This window comes from Ischnura elegans, chromosome X (assembly GCF_921293095.1).
Source record: "Ischnura elegans chromosome X, ioIscEleg1.1, whole genome shotgun sequence".
NCBI lineage: Eukaryota > Metazoa > Arthropoda > Insecta > Odonata > Coenagrionidae > Ischnura > Ischnura elegans.
In genome coordinates this window covers 50,447,350-50,463,916 of record NC_060259.1, presented here as the reverse complement: position 1 = coordinate 50,463,916, position 16,567 = coordinate 50,447,350, and the positions used below count along the sequence as shown (strand labels likewise).

Sequence of the window (16,567 nt, the reverse complement as noted above, 5' to 3'; positions counted from 1 at the left end):
GTGCGAGGGATAGCTAAGACTACCAAATATGTTAGATTATGTAAATATGATAGCAGATAAAAATATCCAGAATTGATAGAAATAGTGACAGGTCGTATCTAATGTTTCTACTCGCAAAGAAATAGTAAAAGATGTCGTGAAAGCAATAGTGACCCCGGTACACGGTTCTTTTTTTTGGTAATTCAAGAAATGGGAATGCGAAAGGAAGTGGATTTAGCAGCAGACGAGGTCATATCTGGAGTTCTATCAAATTTACGAAAAAATGGTCGGCAAATGCAAGATACTTGAGTGGATATAAGAAGAAAAACTTGGTCCCAAGTCTTTCACAAGAACTTTTTATTACCTTCACGTCAGGAAAGGAAGATCTTTACGATGACTCTTTGTGAATAATTCATTTTACGCAAGTCAAGTGCAGTAATAAGAATCACTGATCGATTGTAGGCCGCGAAAGAAACCAATGTATTCGGTGACCTTAAATTTGTTTAGGATATTCAAGGATGGCATGGAAAGTTTTAGAGAAACGGCAAGTTTTATAGTAGCTTAATGAAGGTGTCAATTGGGCCCAAATTTTATTTACTACTTTTCAATCAAGTTGACTCGAAGTCTTAAAATTTATAATTGTTTCATGAAATGTAATACCAAAAATGAAGGTACATATTGTGCCATACGACATTATAATCGGGGATATACGAGCATGGATATTAGGTATTAAGTCGGGATGATGTGGATAATATGGGATTGGCCTTCCTATCTTGGACGTTTCGCGTTTATTAGCAGTTCCGAATTCGGTTTCAACTGGTTTGGTTTACAGCCGTCATCTGAGTTGAAGATCTATCAAAAATGAGGTTAGTTATATACAATATGTGTAACCTCACAAGTTCGATTTTTTCTGTTTCAATTATTATAGATTTTACCAAGCTATACCATCCACTTTGAACTCTCTTCACGTATTGTTAGAAGGAACCCAATTCCATCGTGAGTGATATTTTGAGACTCCTTCTGGGTTCACTGGACTGGTTCTGGCTTCACCGGGATTCAAATCCGGATCCCCCGATTTCCGGTCAAGTGCTTCCGCCAGTTCAGCTACAGAGACGTCATTATCCTTTATGAAAATTTGTGGACCATACCGGACAAGGATTTCGGGTTCAAATCCCGGTCATAGCGAATTATTTTTTATCTGTTGAGTTTTCGCACTATTTGCATATTGCGGATAGCTGCGTAAAGTTTTCACCGTGGCTAGTCCGTTAAAACTGAAATTACTTTCATGTTATTTGGCGACAATCATTTACTTTCCTCTTTCAAATCCTATACTACGAAAGTAAGAAGAGATGATTTCAGGACATTGGAACTAGTGCTCTATTTGGCCCGAATGGAGATGATAATCGATGACGGTCATGGGAGCTGAAGAGTAGGCGCGTAGAGTGATATAGTAGCGTGTGCTGTACTGGGCCAAGGCTAAAAGAAGAGTGCGGAAATTCAAATATGAGCTTGATGGATGAGGTGTACATCGATCGGACCTTTGCCATTTAGGGGAATTGATTTATGCCTAAATATATAAAGATCGGTCAGTTGAACATTAATTTGATTTTTCAGCTTCCGTTGAAAGTCATCTCCTTCAGTCCTGTTTGCCGTCGTCTGTGATGACTTAATTTGTAAGGCAAGAGTTACGTATTTCATAACATATCACTGCTGCCATTAATTTGAACCGTTTTTATTCATCTCAATTTCGTTTGTGGTCATTAGAAATTTTTATCTCTCTATCAAAGGCTATATGTATAGTCTATTTTTGAGCAATGCAACACTGTCTAGAGCAAACTTGGCTGCTTTTACTTTCAATTCGGACTAATCCTTTTTGTCACTTTAACTTTCAATATAATTCAAAATGAGGAAAAAATACATGTTTTAGTAACTACTGATGCTATTCATTTACCCATTGAAAGAGCAATTAGATTTCTGGTTTATTTAAAGTAAAAAATTGCTTTCTTTCGCATGAAAATAAAAATGTGGATCCTTTTTTAGTTTAATGATAATATTAATGAAATACATAATGGATTTCTTCTGCACATATGGCATTTAATTAATGCCATCGGCCATATGTGTGGTCAGCTGCTTAAGGGTTATATAAGTATTCAGGGAATGTTGTTCTTCATTTTAAATTACGAATAATATTCATGGGTATTCAGCCTTGAATATTCATAAAACCAAATAGCTCCTTACTTATTTTTCTCCATGAAGGTATATTATTTTTCTCATTTAAAATAATTTAACGATTCTCGTTAAAAACTTTTATTTCCCATGTACATGCACAACATGTATGCTTCATTGAAAACACCGAGTATAAGAACTACGTAAATATGAGTTTCCAAACATTAAGTTTATCATACCTTACTTTGACACAGAGATCACAACGATATTGAAGAGTCAAAAGGTTTTTTTTCAGCAAGCCAGGAAAAAATCTTTCTTTTTGAGACATCGTACACACAACATCATATTGATGGCCACTGACGGCCGGGGCAAGATTCACTCGAACCGTAAGGTCGCCCAAAACCTTACTCGTATTGCGGTCAAGTTTTGTCCAAGTGGAACGCTGTCGACGTGGTGACATCGTGTCGCCGAAAAGTGCTGTTGAAATGAACGAGCGTGTGAGACGAGTCATATGTTGATGGGTGTCTGTACTTGCCATCCATATTCCTCCTCTGCCCGGACGGCAGGCAGCAGCAGAACAAGTAACGGTTATAATGCTTTCGGAATGCACGGCTCACGCAGTAAAGGGTAATAGGGTTCACACACGAGTTGATGAAGCTGAGGCAGAATCCAAATATCCGGAAGGCGTGCCAGTATTCATCGTACACATCGCGGGAGCTCGGATAGAAGTGGAACCAGAGCGTGAAGATCTGGTATGGGAGGAAGCAGATGATGAAGATGACGACGAACGCGAGCACCATCTTGGCCACCTTCTTGCGGGCGCGCACCTGGTTGGACTGCGGCTGGGCCGCTTGCATCACGGCCTCGCCGGGCAGGTTCCTCGCGCTCGCCTCCAGATGCCGGGCCATCAGGATGTAGAAGAAGGCGATGATAGAGAGCGGGATGGCGAAGTAGGCCAGGAACTTGATCATGACCATGGATCGCGCGTACACTTCGCTCGGGTAAGGAGTGCACACCTGAAAGTACGTGAGTCATATTTCAATCAATATGTTTCTTCGTTCAACTGTATTAGGCTCAACTATGTGGAAGTTAATACTCGAAAAGGAGACTTCGTTGATAAATTAGTGGAAATCAACGAAGTCCCCTTTTCATTTTCGAGTATGTTTCTTGACCACTAACTTATAGGGTTTATTTTATTTTCTTTTGAGGGTGGATCATATCAAATGCAGGTATATCGCCAATATTTTTACGGATACATTTTCACCTTCAGGGCTTGGAACTTAATTAGGAAACATAAATGTAAAAAATTACCATTCGGTATTTCAAATATTATAAATAGAGCTCACAACCTTTTCAATTTGCCTCGCACAGGCAGATGAACGATGAAATGTCTGCTATATATAAATTTAACATTTGATTTTTCTATTCCGTGCGTCCTCTGCGGGTTCAAATAGAGTAAATTTCATCACAGTGCTTAAAAGTAGATTGAATTCAGTATTTTTTATCAGTTGTGCAATTTTCGCACCGATCACTAGTTTTGCGCTAGCTCATATGTTATTAACACGGACTTTTCATTGCCTTATCAGAAATTGCAGTCAAAAGAAGCACCTTACCTGTACAACCATTTGGATTTGGAGATAAAGTAATAATTAACTAATTAATAAAATCTTATAGTAGCCCACAAAAAGGATTTTAATCGGTAATCACCCATATAACCTTTAAAATATGTTAATAAATCATCTTTTCCTTCTGATGGTCAGTTTTCTGTGTAAAAAATGTATTGTATTTGACATCATATATAGGTAAATGTTAGCCAAAAATCTTTAAATGCCATAAAATCTTATGATTGTTGTAGTTTAAATACCTTTTCGTAATATTTTTGAGACGAATTTTTACCCTCATGGTATCATACGTATTTGATTGTAATTTGCAACTAATTTTGTGCGGGTAGTGATGATAATCTTGTGTAATTAAACCGTGATGTCCTGGCTTACTATATCTTCAATGGCTCAATTTCTTGATAGCATTATTGATTTACCGGCATCGGTGACCTCATCTGCCACACTAAAGATCACAGGTTCGTATCCACCTGGGTATATAATCCCTAATACAAAAAATGGCTATATCTTCACGTGCCGCTGAACTAGGAAAGAGTTTTTGCTGGAAACAATTTTTAAGGCAGTTTTGCCCATTAAATATTACTTTTAATTTCAGAAATAAGCAAACTTCTGATCATATAGCATTTTAATTTCACTATATTTGCCAAGCATAATCAGTAGGCACACTACGGGAGATTTCTTACTAAATAAAACTCGTGGGAGGTTTCTACCGCGCTGTAATATTCTTTGAATATATGCGAGAATGGTGAAGTACTATTATTGATAGATATTACATTTAATGAACTTTCATCAGATTTATCTTCCTTAGAGTCAAAAGGTGATACATTACCTGTTGAAATTACAGACGTGTTTTATCCTATTCTAGCCCGTGAACTTACTTACACGCATTCAGCATCTAACTGCGATAAATTTGATGATCACGATGGAGTATGGGTTCATTCCTCTGAGTAATAAGTAAATATGCTAGTGAAATTTTATTTATAAGCATTCTTATTCTCTTGTGCTAATGCTTTAAGAAACATCTTACTCAATCAAATCTTTGGATACTTTCAGCAATACGAACAAATACTAAACTCTGGATGGATTTAGGTGTTCCTAACTTTATCCTTTTTCTTTTCGGGCGCAATTGAATTCAACAATTATGGCATTACATGTTAAATTAATTCCAAAAAGTTGATACTACATTAATTCAGACATGGAAGTAGGCTAAATGACGTCTGCACGTTAATAACTGAGCAATATATTGTCAAATATTTACAAATGAGCATTCGATTATTCCTAAATGAATGTTTTTGGTGCGTTACCACTCATTTTTCATTTTTTTCACTTTTGAAGAAATATTATCTAAGGTTAGTATACTAAAATAATTAGAGTTACAGAGAATGAGGGCTCAGGGGAGCCCTTAGAGGTTACAACACACCGGGGCCAAGAACCAAGCCCGAGGCTTATACGCCCGGTCACCCGGGGAGGGGCTGGAGAGGAAGGAAAAAGGATAGAGGCGCCGCCGCGATGGGAGCCCGCCGACGCCTCTGGGAGGGGATAGGAGCGGAAGGAAGGGGACGGGGAAAAACACCTCAACGCTACAGAGCAAAAATGGGCCCACTATATAGCGAAACCAAGCATACGTAATTAATTTACCACCATCCCGAGGAGATTTTCCAATGAGGAAGAAAAATCCTAGATAGGGACAGTGGGAAAATTAGAGTTACAATGAGAATCTTCCTGAAAGTGAGTTTACGATTCCCAATTATTGCAATGGTCAGACCTTGACGGCTCTCTTAGTGTGTATTGCGTACCCGCAACCACGGTAATCCTCTAGCCATCTCGGTAAAACAATTGGAATAATGGTGATTAATTTTCTAAGCTAGAGTCAATTACTATGGATCAGGGATGACTATTATTCCTGGAACGTACTTTCCACTTCTGACCTACCACATTTCATTTTTCCCTCGAGGTTTTAACGCATAATGCGATTGACCTCGTTAGTTGCTGTGAATTGTGGGGCCACTTATGTGCGAGTTATTTTTGTTTTAGCGCATTAAAGTGGTATCAATAATCTATTCTGAGATCCCTCATTTTTTTATTTCAAATATCTTAAGTGAGAGTATGGCATAATGGTGCTAGCCAATTAGAGTTATGCTTGCCATGTAGTATATATCTATTCATCAGGATTCACGTTCATGTCACAAAATGATGGATACGGCTGCATAAGAGGCTAAAAATAGGCTATAGTATTAACACATCGTAATTTCCTTTTGGAATGGAATTTAGCTCAACTAGAGATTTACTTAGCACCTGATATATTTTGTGAAATCATTTGTAAAAGACTTGCATAATTCCGATTTGTGGAGTAGATAAAATGTTTCAATCGGTTTTAATTAATACAATATGATAAATTGTCAACAATAATGTTTGTTATTGCCTAAAATGCTTTTAAAATTTTCGCTCCAGCCTTTGATTTAACATTTATTGTTATTATTCCCTAATCTAATGGAAAACTTTTTAAGTTGCCTTGTGTAAATTCCATGTTGCCACCTGAGTGGAGATTAATCTTTTATTTGGTATTCAATTTGAATGTTTCGCCGTTCAAGCAGCAGATTAAAAATTACCATATTAATATCTAAAAATAACATAAATGCTTTTTAGTATCCAGAACTGGCTGTGGCTTCCTCTAACTCTAGACTATGAAGGTTGGTTTTTTTATGATATCGCAGCCTATGGGCATTGCAGTTCTGAATGTTAGGTTAGTTCGTGGCTCAGTTCATGATTCATTAGAACTTTAATTTATGGTAGTTTATTAATTCACCGTAAATACAGTGAATTAATTAATAAGTAGTGCAACTGCGTCAGTCTAAGATGTTTAATGCTTCTTTCTTATGATTGGGGAAATGTAAAATTTTCCTTAGATTATCTGCAGATTGAGATCAAGTCTACCAGTTCAAATACGTGAATGTGTAATCTTTTGAATCTTATGTGAATTCGTGCGTTAAGTGCTCTTTTAAGAATTATATTTCCCGTCTCGTCTATAACCTGCTTTCGTTAATTATGTTAGCATTGAGTAATCGTCAATGTATTCAAATCTCAGTGACAAAGCATTCTTCTTCGAGCCTAGCTCATAAAATATAGCTTTTAGATATCACACGCACTGCAAATATGAACTAAGTGCCTTCCTATCAGCATGATAGGAAGCTGTAATTGCGTCAGTTTTAATTCGCCGAAAATGTGTGCTGAAAGGTTACGATTTTGTTGCTTGTACTTCAATTTCCTTTTTATTTGTGTTAGTTACATCAACATATTTTGAAATTTTATGAAAATTTGTTTTGGAATTTTTTACCCGATATTATCCGTGATTTTATGTCACATTATAGTATTTATTAATAATATTATCTAAAGTTTACAACTGCCTCACACCTAGCTTGTTTTGATTTTATCTGAAGTTAGTTATCTCTTAATTTTTATATCGCGGAAGTAACTAAGTGTCTGCTAATGATAATGACTAATTGCTCCATCACTTTTTTCTTTCTTCTTGAGGTAACATAACTCTATTTCTGAACAAAAATATGTCTAACTGATGGTTAATCCAATTACAACTTCATATTTACAAATGGATCCAATGTACCAAAATTTGGTAATACATTTAGTTACATATCATGCCAACTCAAAGAATAATACATTCTTTTTACCGATCATATAATCAAAAGAACCTTACTTTCCCTTGGACAGTTCATTTTGCGTGCGAAGAGGGCAACTTGCGACTATGTTTTCTCTCGCACTACAAGGGATTCTTTAGTCATTATTGTGAAATATCCCATTTGAGACATCAGTAGAAAATAACCTGAAAATATTTTCAAAATACAATAAGTGATTTCTTGGAACTTCAATAACTTTTACCAGGCCAACTACTATCCTTTCCCCTAAACTCAAGGAGGTATCAGTTTTTTCAGCTGCTCCTCCATAGGCAGAAAAGTTTTCCCATGGAAGATATTATTCACCACAAATTAACCCCTAATCTTACTGGTTTTCCTCTTATTAACATTTTAACGTAATGACGGCCAAAATATGGCATCATCTTCTCGTCAAAAGGTAATTTATGAGAAATTGCATAAAACCGTAGAAATATTTGCTTGAGCTCGCTAAGTATCTCAGAAAACTTATCCCCCTTGTCCAAACTTCTGTTACCAGCCAGGCGTATGGACATTTTAGGTTCAATAAAACGCTTCCGGGATTTCGTTTGACGCACAATAGGAACGCCTTTATCAGCGTCCTTACTCCAGTATTATTTTTTAGCTAAGGTGTAATTACTACCAAACATCAGAACGGAAGAAATACCACGCTATTGTAACATTTTCTAAGAATTCCATGCACTCTGATCACTGGCGATAGTGAGCAAATTAGGCTGCAAATGTGGGTTCAGGTAATTTGGAGGAAACAATTGTTCAACAGACAACCACAGATATAGTAAAAGCAGATGGAACAGAACATCGCCCCTTCTATATACCGTAATACCCAGTGTTCAAGCCATCCCTTTGAGCCATTACCTGAGTCAATATACCAAGAAATATTTTTCTTGGAATCCCAGTGCATTCATCGTCAATCATAGTTCTCAACAAATTTCTTTCGAAATGACCTACGATTTGAAGCCTTGCCAGCTCATTATCGTCAGTGGCCAGTGGGCATGAATTTCTCAGAAAATACTGCGATAATGTGATCCCTCCTGACTCTGCATTCTTTTTGCTCACTCGCCAACCCCCGCTGTGCACGGAGACTCACTGGTGTCGGGATATCCCCGCCCAGCCTAACTATGCTTTTTTTCCCTCCCACTGCCTTCCCTTTGAATCCTAATCAACAACACCACGTAAATACGACTTTGCGATCTATTACCTAACCCTCACATACTCACTTGCTCACTTGGCATACTTGTCAACTGTGGTAAAAAGATCGTTCTTACCTTAGGATGCCAGCATATCTTGGAATTGCAGACGCTTACAGAAATCATTATATTTTCTGGACAACTCTATAGCAAAGTTTTTATGCATCTTTTATGTTAAGGTCACAGTAAATTCCCACTATAGCGTAAGTAAGCGCTGATTTAAATCTTGCTCGGTACGTGAAGTTAAAAATATCAAACAGTCACAACTCGGTGAAAACCTACCACCTGCCAAACATCCTAGTAAAGACCCTTCAACACTTATGTAGATGTATATGTAGGACTAAAATATTGTACAATTGCCTGAAACTAAAGTGTCACCATAAAAATGTAACATATTCTTGATAACCTTTTCATTTTTTAGTCCAAGAAGAAAAACACTAAACGACTACCGCCGTTGCGCGCCGCTTCCCTGGATTACCGGGATCCTCCCAATGTTGCGTGAACTTCTTCGTGAACACTTCCTTTATTCTTAAATAATTTGAAAACTACTAAGTCAAATTCCCCCAATTTGTTGTAATGGCCTAGAATATAAATACATCACTATATTTGTAGAGAGGTATAATCATCGAGAGCCTCAGATTTTACATAATATGTAAACTTGGAAGATAACGTAAAATAATGACTTACATATAAATGAAAAGGTCATTGTAAAAACAAAAGTTATAAACTTTCTTCCGTAGAAAAATTCATAATATTTTAGGAAGCATTGAACTACCTATGTCAAAAATATTAACTACTTAATAACAACAAATATGGAGAAAAAAATCTTAAAGTCTGCGTTGCGTTCACGCAACTTTGGGAGGACATGGGTTAAGCTATCTTGAAGTTCACCTTCCTCAGAAATTCTTCGCCATCCCTGAATAATAATCTAAAATAGAATGCAGTAAGAGAACTATTTTAAGTTCTCATCGCGGTAATATATGTGAAATAGTGCTTATTTTTGTTGATGTTTATTCTAAAAAGTTGCATAACTATTTCACTACATGCAATCATTAGTCAAATTTATATACGAAAAACAAATGCTTTGCTGGAAAAATTATCTAGGAAATTCAAGCTTTTCAAATTTAGTGTCCTTTGCTATCTGATTATTTATTATAATGATTGAAGAAGTGAAATTGGGGGAAATAGCGAGTGTTTAACGTTACATCACCAAATGACCTTTGCTGTTGAAGTTCATGACAGAGATATAAATATGACATACGTAAACATATCAAGAATAAACGGATTTTTTTAGAATTGTTCTCCTTTAATTGGTGGGCCGTTAATGAAGGACACAAAAGCATCTCACATTTAGAGATTCTGTGTTCTTAAAGAAAACAAAATGAGTACATGAAGCAGGAGATATGAATTTGGTCGGGCTATTTGAAATGTAACTAAGTAAGCAATCGATAGCAATATTTTAGCAAAAATTGTATTTAATTCAATATTCTCGATAAGTCATTCAACATATTTTACATCACGCCTAAATATCATCAGAATCATTTGCATATAGCACCATAGAAGATCAAAGGTTACCTTGAATACCAAGAACCTTGAATAAAAGACATTATGCCACGATAGTGGTAGGGTGTAGTGTAAACTGCTATTGAAGTCATTCTAAAGCGGCCGGCCTCGGCCTCATTGAAATTTTGGCAGTTTTTATTGCTATTTTCTTTTTATAAAAGTTGGAATTTAAAAATATTTTTTGTGTTTTTTCATCGTTCTTTCTCAATAGTATCTAAAACTGCTATGGCTCATTGCGTAACTCTGAGAGAATTAGGAAGTGAAGCCGTCTTCACCGTTCAATGGCTTCTGCATAATGAAACTCCTTAGCTTACCGCTGATCGATAAACACACTATTGAAGAGGTTATTTTTAAAAAATAGGGATAAATTGCCACATTAAAATCTTAACCATGGTCAAAAATGATTTTATTTTAAGACCCCTATTTTAATTTCACTTCGGGTCTCTTTTCATATTAGCATCTTCAAGTGATTTTTTCGTTCAAATTTCTCCTATTTCGTGAAAACTGCTCTGATTTCGTTTGAAAAATCCGTAAGTTAACGTGAATAATTAACTCTAAAATCCATTCCTTGGGTTCTTTTTAATAAAATCCTAATCGTTTTAGTTAAAAAAAACTAATCTGACAGAGTTTATCCTCATTTTCATGAATGATCATGGCTTTCTTTATAATACAAAAATGCTTTTAGTACCACTTTGTATGCCATGCATTTTTTTCGATACCCTGGTTCATCGTTACCTTGTCTCTTTTAAAGGAAAGAAATCTAATTTTAACTTGACCGCACATCATTTACTACTCTTTACCCTCGGCCTTGAATATCTCATCTTCAAAATTGATGTGACCTTGTTGATAATAGAACAGATTCTGTCATCCAATGCTCACAAGATCTAAACTCATTGATTGTCTTCGATGGCAGTGTCCTATCTCTTACCCTTGTCTTGGCCACCACACTTCACGTGACGTGATCATCTCGCGAAAGTCATTCATGATGAGAGCAACCTTCTGTGTTGCCACAGATTCTTTACTTCCAACCGCAATACGTGTTTCAACACAACGCGGTTTACCATGGTATTTTCATTTGGTAATTCCTTCACATGTATCTTGTTGGAATACTAACGTATCATATGCATTGAAATACGTATAAAATGAATAAGCCGCAGTTTTTTTTCAAATATATTGTTCGGTTGGTTTAATAACTAATAAAGTGAAAATGATATTTATATTTTTCCTTGTTTGCCTCTTTACAAATATTTATTTGATTGTTGAAATACGTTGTTGTAATATAAAAAATGTTGATTTGCGTCTTTTATTTTGTTTTGAGGGTTATTTTGCATCATGTGTTAAATAAACTACTGAAATCCTTTTTGCCGATTCATCTCCAGCTCTAATTTTTTCCGCTCATTATGCACTGGTACTTAACCCATCGCTGTCTCTTAAACGCCGTACTTGTACGTCTCTCTTAAAATCCTCTTATCTAGGGAGCCTTTTTGACTCTAAATGGATTTAGCCTCCGATGATGTTCATCAAAAACTCGTAGTTTCTTCTCCCTCCACTTTCATAAAAGACACTTGCCGTTTTCTTGAAATTTTAAATGGGTGATTGTAATGTGATTATCCCTCGGGTGAAAGGTTTCTAAGAGAATCCCTCTTACGCCTACGCCAGACATTCTTTTGCAGATTCCCTCGTTTGCCACGTAAAATAAATCATAACCAGTAATGGCTTAAAATTCAATTATGAGTTTACTTCCGAGAGTGAATTTGCATCAGAAAAAAGACAGCAGATAATGAAAATCCGTAAGAAGAGGCACATCTAAAATATCGTGTCGGCATGTTCACCTCGGTGACTTTCCTGTAGGTTCCAAAGGGTATTTTGACCCCAGTGGGCGCCCGCATCGATTCTACTTCCGATCAAATCAGTCCCGTAAGGGGTGCTCCAGCTGCAAAGTTGGTTCCTATTCGTTTCGGACACTTTTTCAAATGGTTTTCGAAAATAATTGAACTTCGGGACGTAATGAATGTATTTCAGTGTAATTCACAGATTTTCAAAAAAATATCTACCGCCCTTGTCCCAACATGTACAATCATTTTCGTGATTAAAAAATGAGCAAACCTGGTCCTTAAAAGTGAACACATAGTAGCTGAAAGACACTTAGTTATTTCCACAATTTATTTAAAATATGCCGACTGTTTTAGCTGTTACGCCCTTATCAAGTACAGAAAAAATTAATGTTTTTTTGCTAAACTTTTCTCCTAATATGGAGCCCTTCAACCATGTAAAAGCTTCAATTTTCTATTTAAGTGAATATATAGTTTTAAATATGGGTCAGTAGCCTTTCATACTGATTTTTATGCGTTGTATCTTAATTGAGTTTCACAAAGTCACGCCGTGCATCTCAGGGTCTCTAAATATATCCGTTTGTCCATCGCAAAATACATTTCTGGATAGGGGTGCCAGGATGAATGACGTCATCTCTGCTGAGTATCTGCTGGCGTAGCGCAATTTTCTTTCGTCCCGGCCACCATGAAATTAATTTCAGCGCAATATGGAGAGCATGGTAGCTAACGCTCGTTGCAAAATTCTGTCACCCAAGTTTGAGGAGTAATATCTCAAGAACCATTCACATGAGTTAAAACAGAATGTAAATAAAGTAGATGCTTGCATATTTTAAATGAAGTGATGGCGTGTGAGATTATTTAATATCAATAGGAATTCTTTCTCAACTCAGAAACCGAAATCGAGCAGATTTTTAGTGTCATAGAAATATGCATCGTACCTGCGTATTTTATTTAAAAAAAGAGGATCATTATCAAATCTTTTCAAAGAACGAAGCTATGTACATTCAAAATTGTCGAGTGGAGTTTTATCTTCTTTCGCGCATCAATATTTGAGCAATTTTACTGAAATTTAATTTATATTTCAGCTCTATATGTGTTACAAGGAGTAGAATAAATATGCTTAATAAATCAGCTCGATCTTTTAAGCGGTCGCTCGAGGGCACCAAATCCAATAAAACTATCGCAAAAAATAAATTTTTGATCAGTGTCTTGGTTTATAAGGGCCGATTGTTACTAATTTCTGGTCAATAATAACTAATTTGTAGAAGAAATTATTTTACTTGCTCTCATGTTCAAGATACAGGAAAATTCCACGGAGATAGATGCGGATACCTTTTCACTTGAACGTGTATTTAAGGAGAACAAACATCCTCGGTAGTAATTAGTCTAACATAGATGTTTAATTAGACAGTGTAATTTTTAGAAAGCAGCGGTTTATTTTATCCTCATTTTGCTCACGTTTCCTTTAGAATTGCTTCTTGTACTTCAGATCCAGAGCATTTGTTGTGACAGTACTGCAGGAGCCTATGAGCATTGACTCAACGCAACGACCGTGACATCTACGTTTCCTTTCAGAGAGATCATGGTGAATCCTCTCACCGTGCTCATCGCTTACATTTCCATAGTTTTTAAGAAAAATTCAAGGTGGAATTGAAGAAATTAGATTTCAGTAAAATATTGCAATGAAAACACTAAGTTTTCCAGTTCTTTTTACTAGGATTTGGTAGCTCTCCCATATTCTGATGACTAAAACTCCTTATATCAACCCCTTTTAAGGCTTCCCAGACTGATTTATCTTAACCCACAATAAATTTTATTAAACTCAGGGTCCATCGATATTGTGAGTATTTAAGGGGCGATAAAGATTCTTTTCTTAACCTCTTGTATCACTCGATCTTGGGAATATCGCTTTAAAGCATTAAACAATAATTAATTTCATTGTTCCCGTCTTAACTCCAAATTTTGGAAACATTATCGTATTTTGACCTACCAGAGGCTTATTTTGTACGCTTATCCTATCCGAATTAGGATTTTTTGACGGCAATTTGTCTTATATCCTGTTAGGTTTTCTATCTCGACTGTAACAAAAATGCAGAAATAAGCCGTAATTGGTTTATCCTTGATTTCCTCTCAAGAATAAACGACCAACTATCAAGTCACAAGAGATCTACCATTTATGATCGTCTTATTTGATTGACTCTAGAGGTAATTTTACTCTCTTACAAGTGTCCTTTATGGGAACCGAATATTCAATGAAAATGGAAGGAAGAAGTTTGGTAGAGTTGTGGTAGCAGTGCTTTCACACTGAGCTTTAAAAATACTTATAAACAACTTCAAATGGTATTGTAAGATTTTACGCTTTTCTGGCGAACAGAATGTATAAACTCATCTCGGGATTCCGCGCGGGTAAGATTTTGTAAGAGCACCAACGTTTCGGGTTCCGACTCATTACCCATTCTCACGGTTACTTTGCTTATACTTGGGTTTATAGCCGAGAGAATGGGAAACGAGTCGGATCCCGAAACGTCGGCGCTCTTACAAAATCTTACCCACGCTGAATCCCGAGAAAAGTTTATACATAACTTCCAATCGCCTGAATCACATTCAGCAGATTCACATTGAGCTTTCATGAGTCACATTTAGGGATAAAACTCACCAAGCATTCAATGCGAATAAAATAAACCACATCACATAAACCACATCATCTATTAAAAAAATGAAATAAGTTCTTGTAATGACACCTTACTCTGATATCTTGAGGTCTGGCTAGATTAGACGCTATTTTTTCAGTCTTGTTTCCATAACTCTACTTCTTGTAAGTTAAGATATCTTACAAGATCATTCAATTCTGTCTTCTATCGTCTATTTGACTCATTGTAATCTTCTGCCTCGAAGTTTTGATCATTGAAGGTTTCTAATGTGACGACTTCTTCTGCACTATTATTCTTTTCAGAGGTGGTTCACAAATTGGCCGATTAGTCGAGTGAGAAACGGGTTAAATTGCTGATGAAACGCTGATATATTGAGCCGATTCCATCCTTTTTACAGATCAATTCTCTCTTATGTTACTTTTTTCCATATTTCAGGGTTAGGCTTTAAAGAAAATTTCCTGTTTGCGCGGAGAAACACTGATTAGCGTTCAGAACTCGAATCAGGATCTGGACGGGCATCATGCAATAGCATTTTCAAGTTACAAGAGGAATGCCACGCTTTTGGCAACGTGCGGTTGGATTTCCGTGTTACTACAGCTATCAAGCATAATGAGTCGGTGAAGCTGCTGGATGGCGTAAGTGCAAAAGCTGAAAGGGTATTTCTTTGATAACCGCATTAGGTAACAGGCAATATTGCTAAAAGTGGTAGCAAATTATTGCAATTAGTAATACGATTTCTTTTTAACACTGAGCATGATTTTATGAATGGACTATCTTCATCATAGAGATACATAGTTACAAACTTGTTTAGTAGTATGGGGATATATATCGCCGTTCCCATTTTCCCCAGGCCCATAGTTGCATCCTGCGATAAAGATGCAAGTATAACAGCCCCCTTTACTGTACTTCTTGATCAGGAAAAATTGTTACCATGTGGAATCATATTCCGAGGGGACCATTTTTCCAGGTAAGCTCCAGTAAATTAGGTACCTCCGAGGATTATTTTAGTGATATTAAGCCTTCCTCTGACGCACTTTCTTACCGAAGGCAGACGTGGTTTGGGTGGTACCTCGCCTGAAATACTTCAGAATCATATTAATATTAGATATTAAGCCAAAAAAGCGGAATACTACTTTTGATTAGATAAATGCTCTCTATTTTTCCATGCTCTTTATCTCTATTTTCATACTTGAAGCTGATGCACGACCTGTGAAAGCTGTCCAATTTCTAAAGCTAAAAGGAAACGTTAGGCCCCTTTACCTTTAAGGCTAAAATCCACTCCGTTTTATTTTACGTTCGAGGAACCGTTTTCGAGGAATGAAATATTTTAGCGTCCATCAAGGCCTCGCGCTACCCCATCAACATTGCACTGGGTGCTTGCGAGCCGCACCCAAGGTCAGCTGATAAGTCCTGCGCCCTCTATAGGCTTTCCACACCCTCACAACCTTCCTGGCAAAGGCCAAGGAGGCAATTTCTCATAGCCTCCTCGGTACTGGCGTATTGCATCGACGTTTGATATTTTTCCCGCTTGCCTAAGGGAATATTGTTATTGCATCCAGTTAAGTCCTTCCTGACCGATGACAGCATCATACAGAACCATGATTCACAGAAATTGCTAATGTAAATGTTAGCATCTAATTAACTAGAAAACATAAAATATAGACAAAAATAACGGTAGATATGTCTCAGGATGGAGGTGGATAAGCGAAATTAGCAAAATGTCTCATTCCTATTATTTGCAAGATATTGGATACCCAAATAGCCCTAATTTACTCATGTGCATAAAAAACTCATTCGCTATTACAAATTTGCCATCAAGTTAAGCACTAAAAACTGTGAGCTTTTGATTGGGAACACATAATAGGCATGACATTCTCATTCTTTTTT

At 36.6% G+C, this 16,567-nt stretch overlaps 1 protein-coding gene across 1 annotated transcript in view; it reads right to left on the bottom strand.

Moving 5' to 3' along the window:
• Positions 1-2,277: 2,277 nt before the first annotated feature.
• LOC124170945 (neuropeptide CCHamide-2 receptor-like) overlaps positions 2,278-16,567 on the bottom strand; it is a 71,042-nt gene continuing 56,752 nt past the window's right edge. The window contains exon 3 of the mRNA XM_046550023.1: positions 2,278-3,161. Within this exon, the coding sequence (XP_046405979.1) occupies positions 2,565-3,161 (597 nt within the window). The 3' untranslated portion in view covers positions 2,278-2,564. The remainder of the gene's footprint in view (positions 3,162-16,567) is intronic.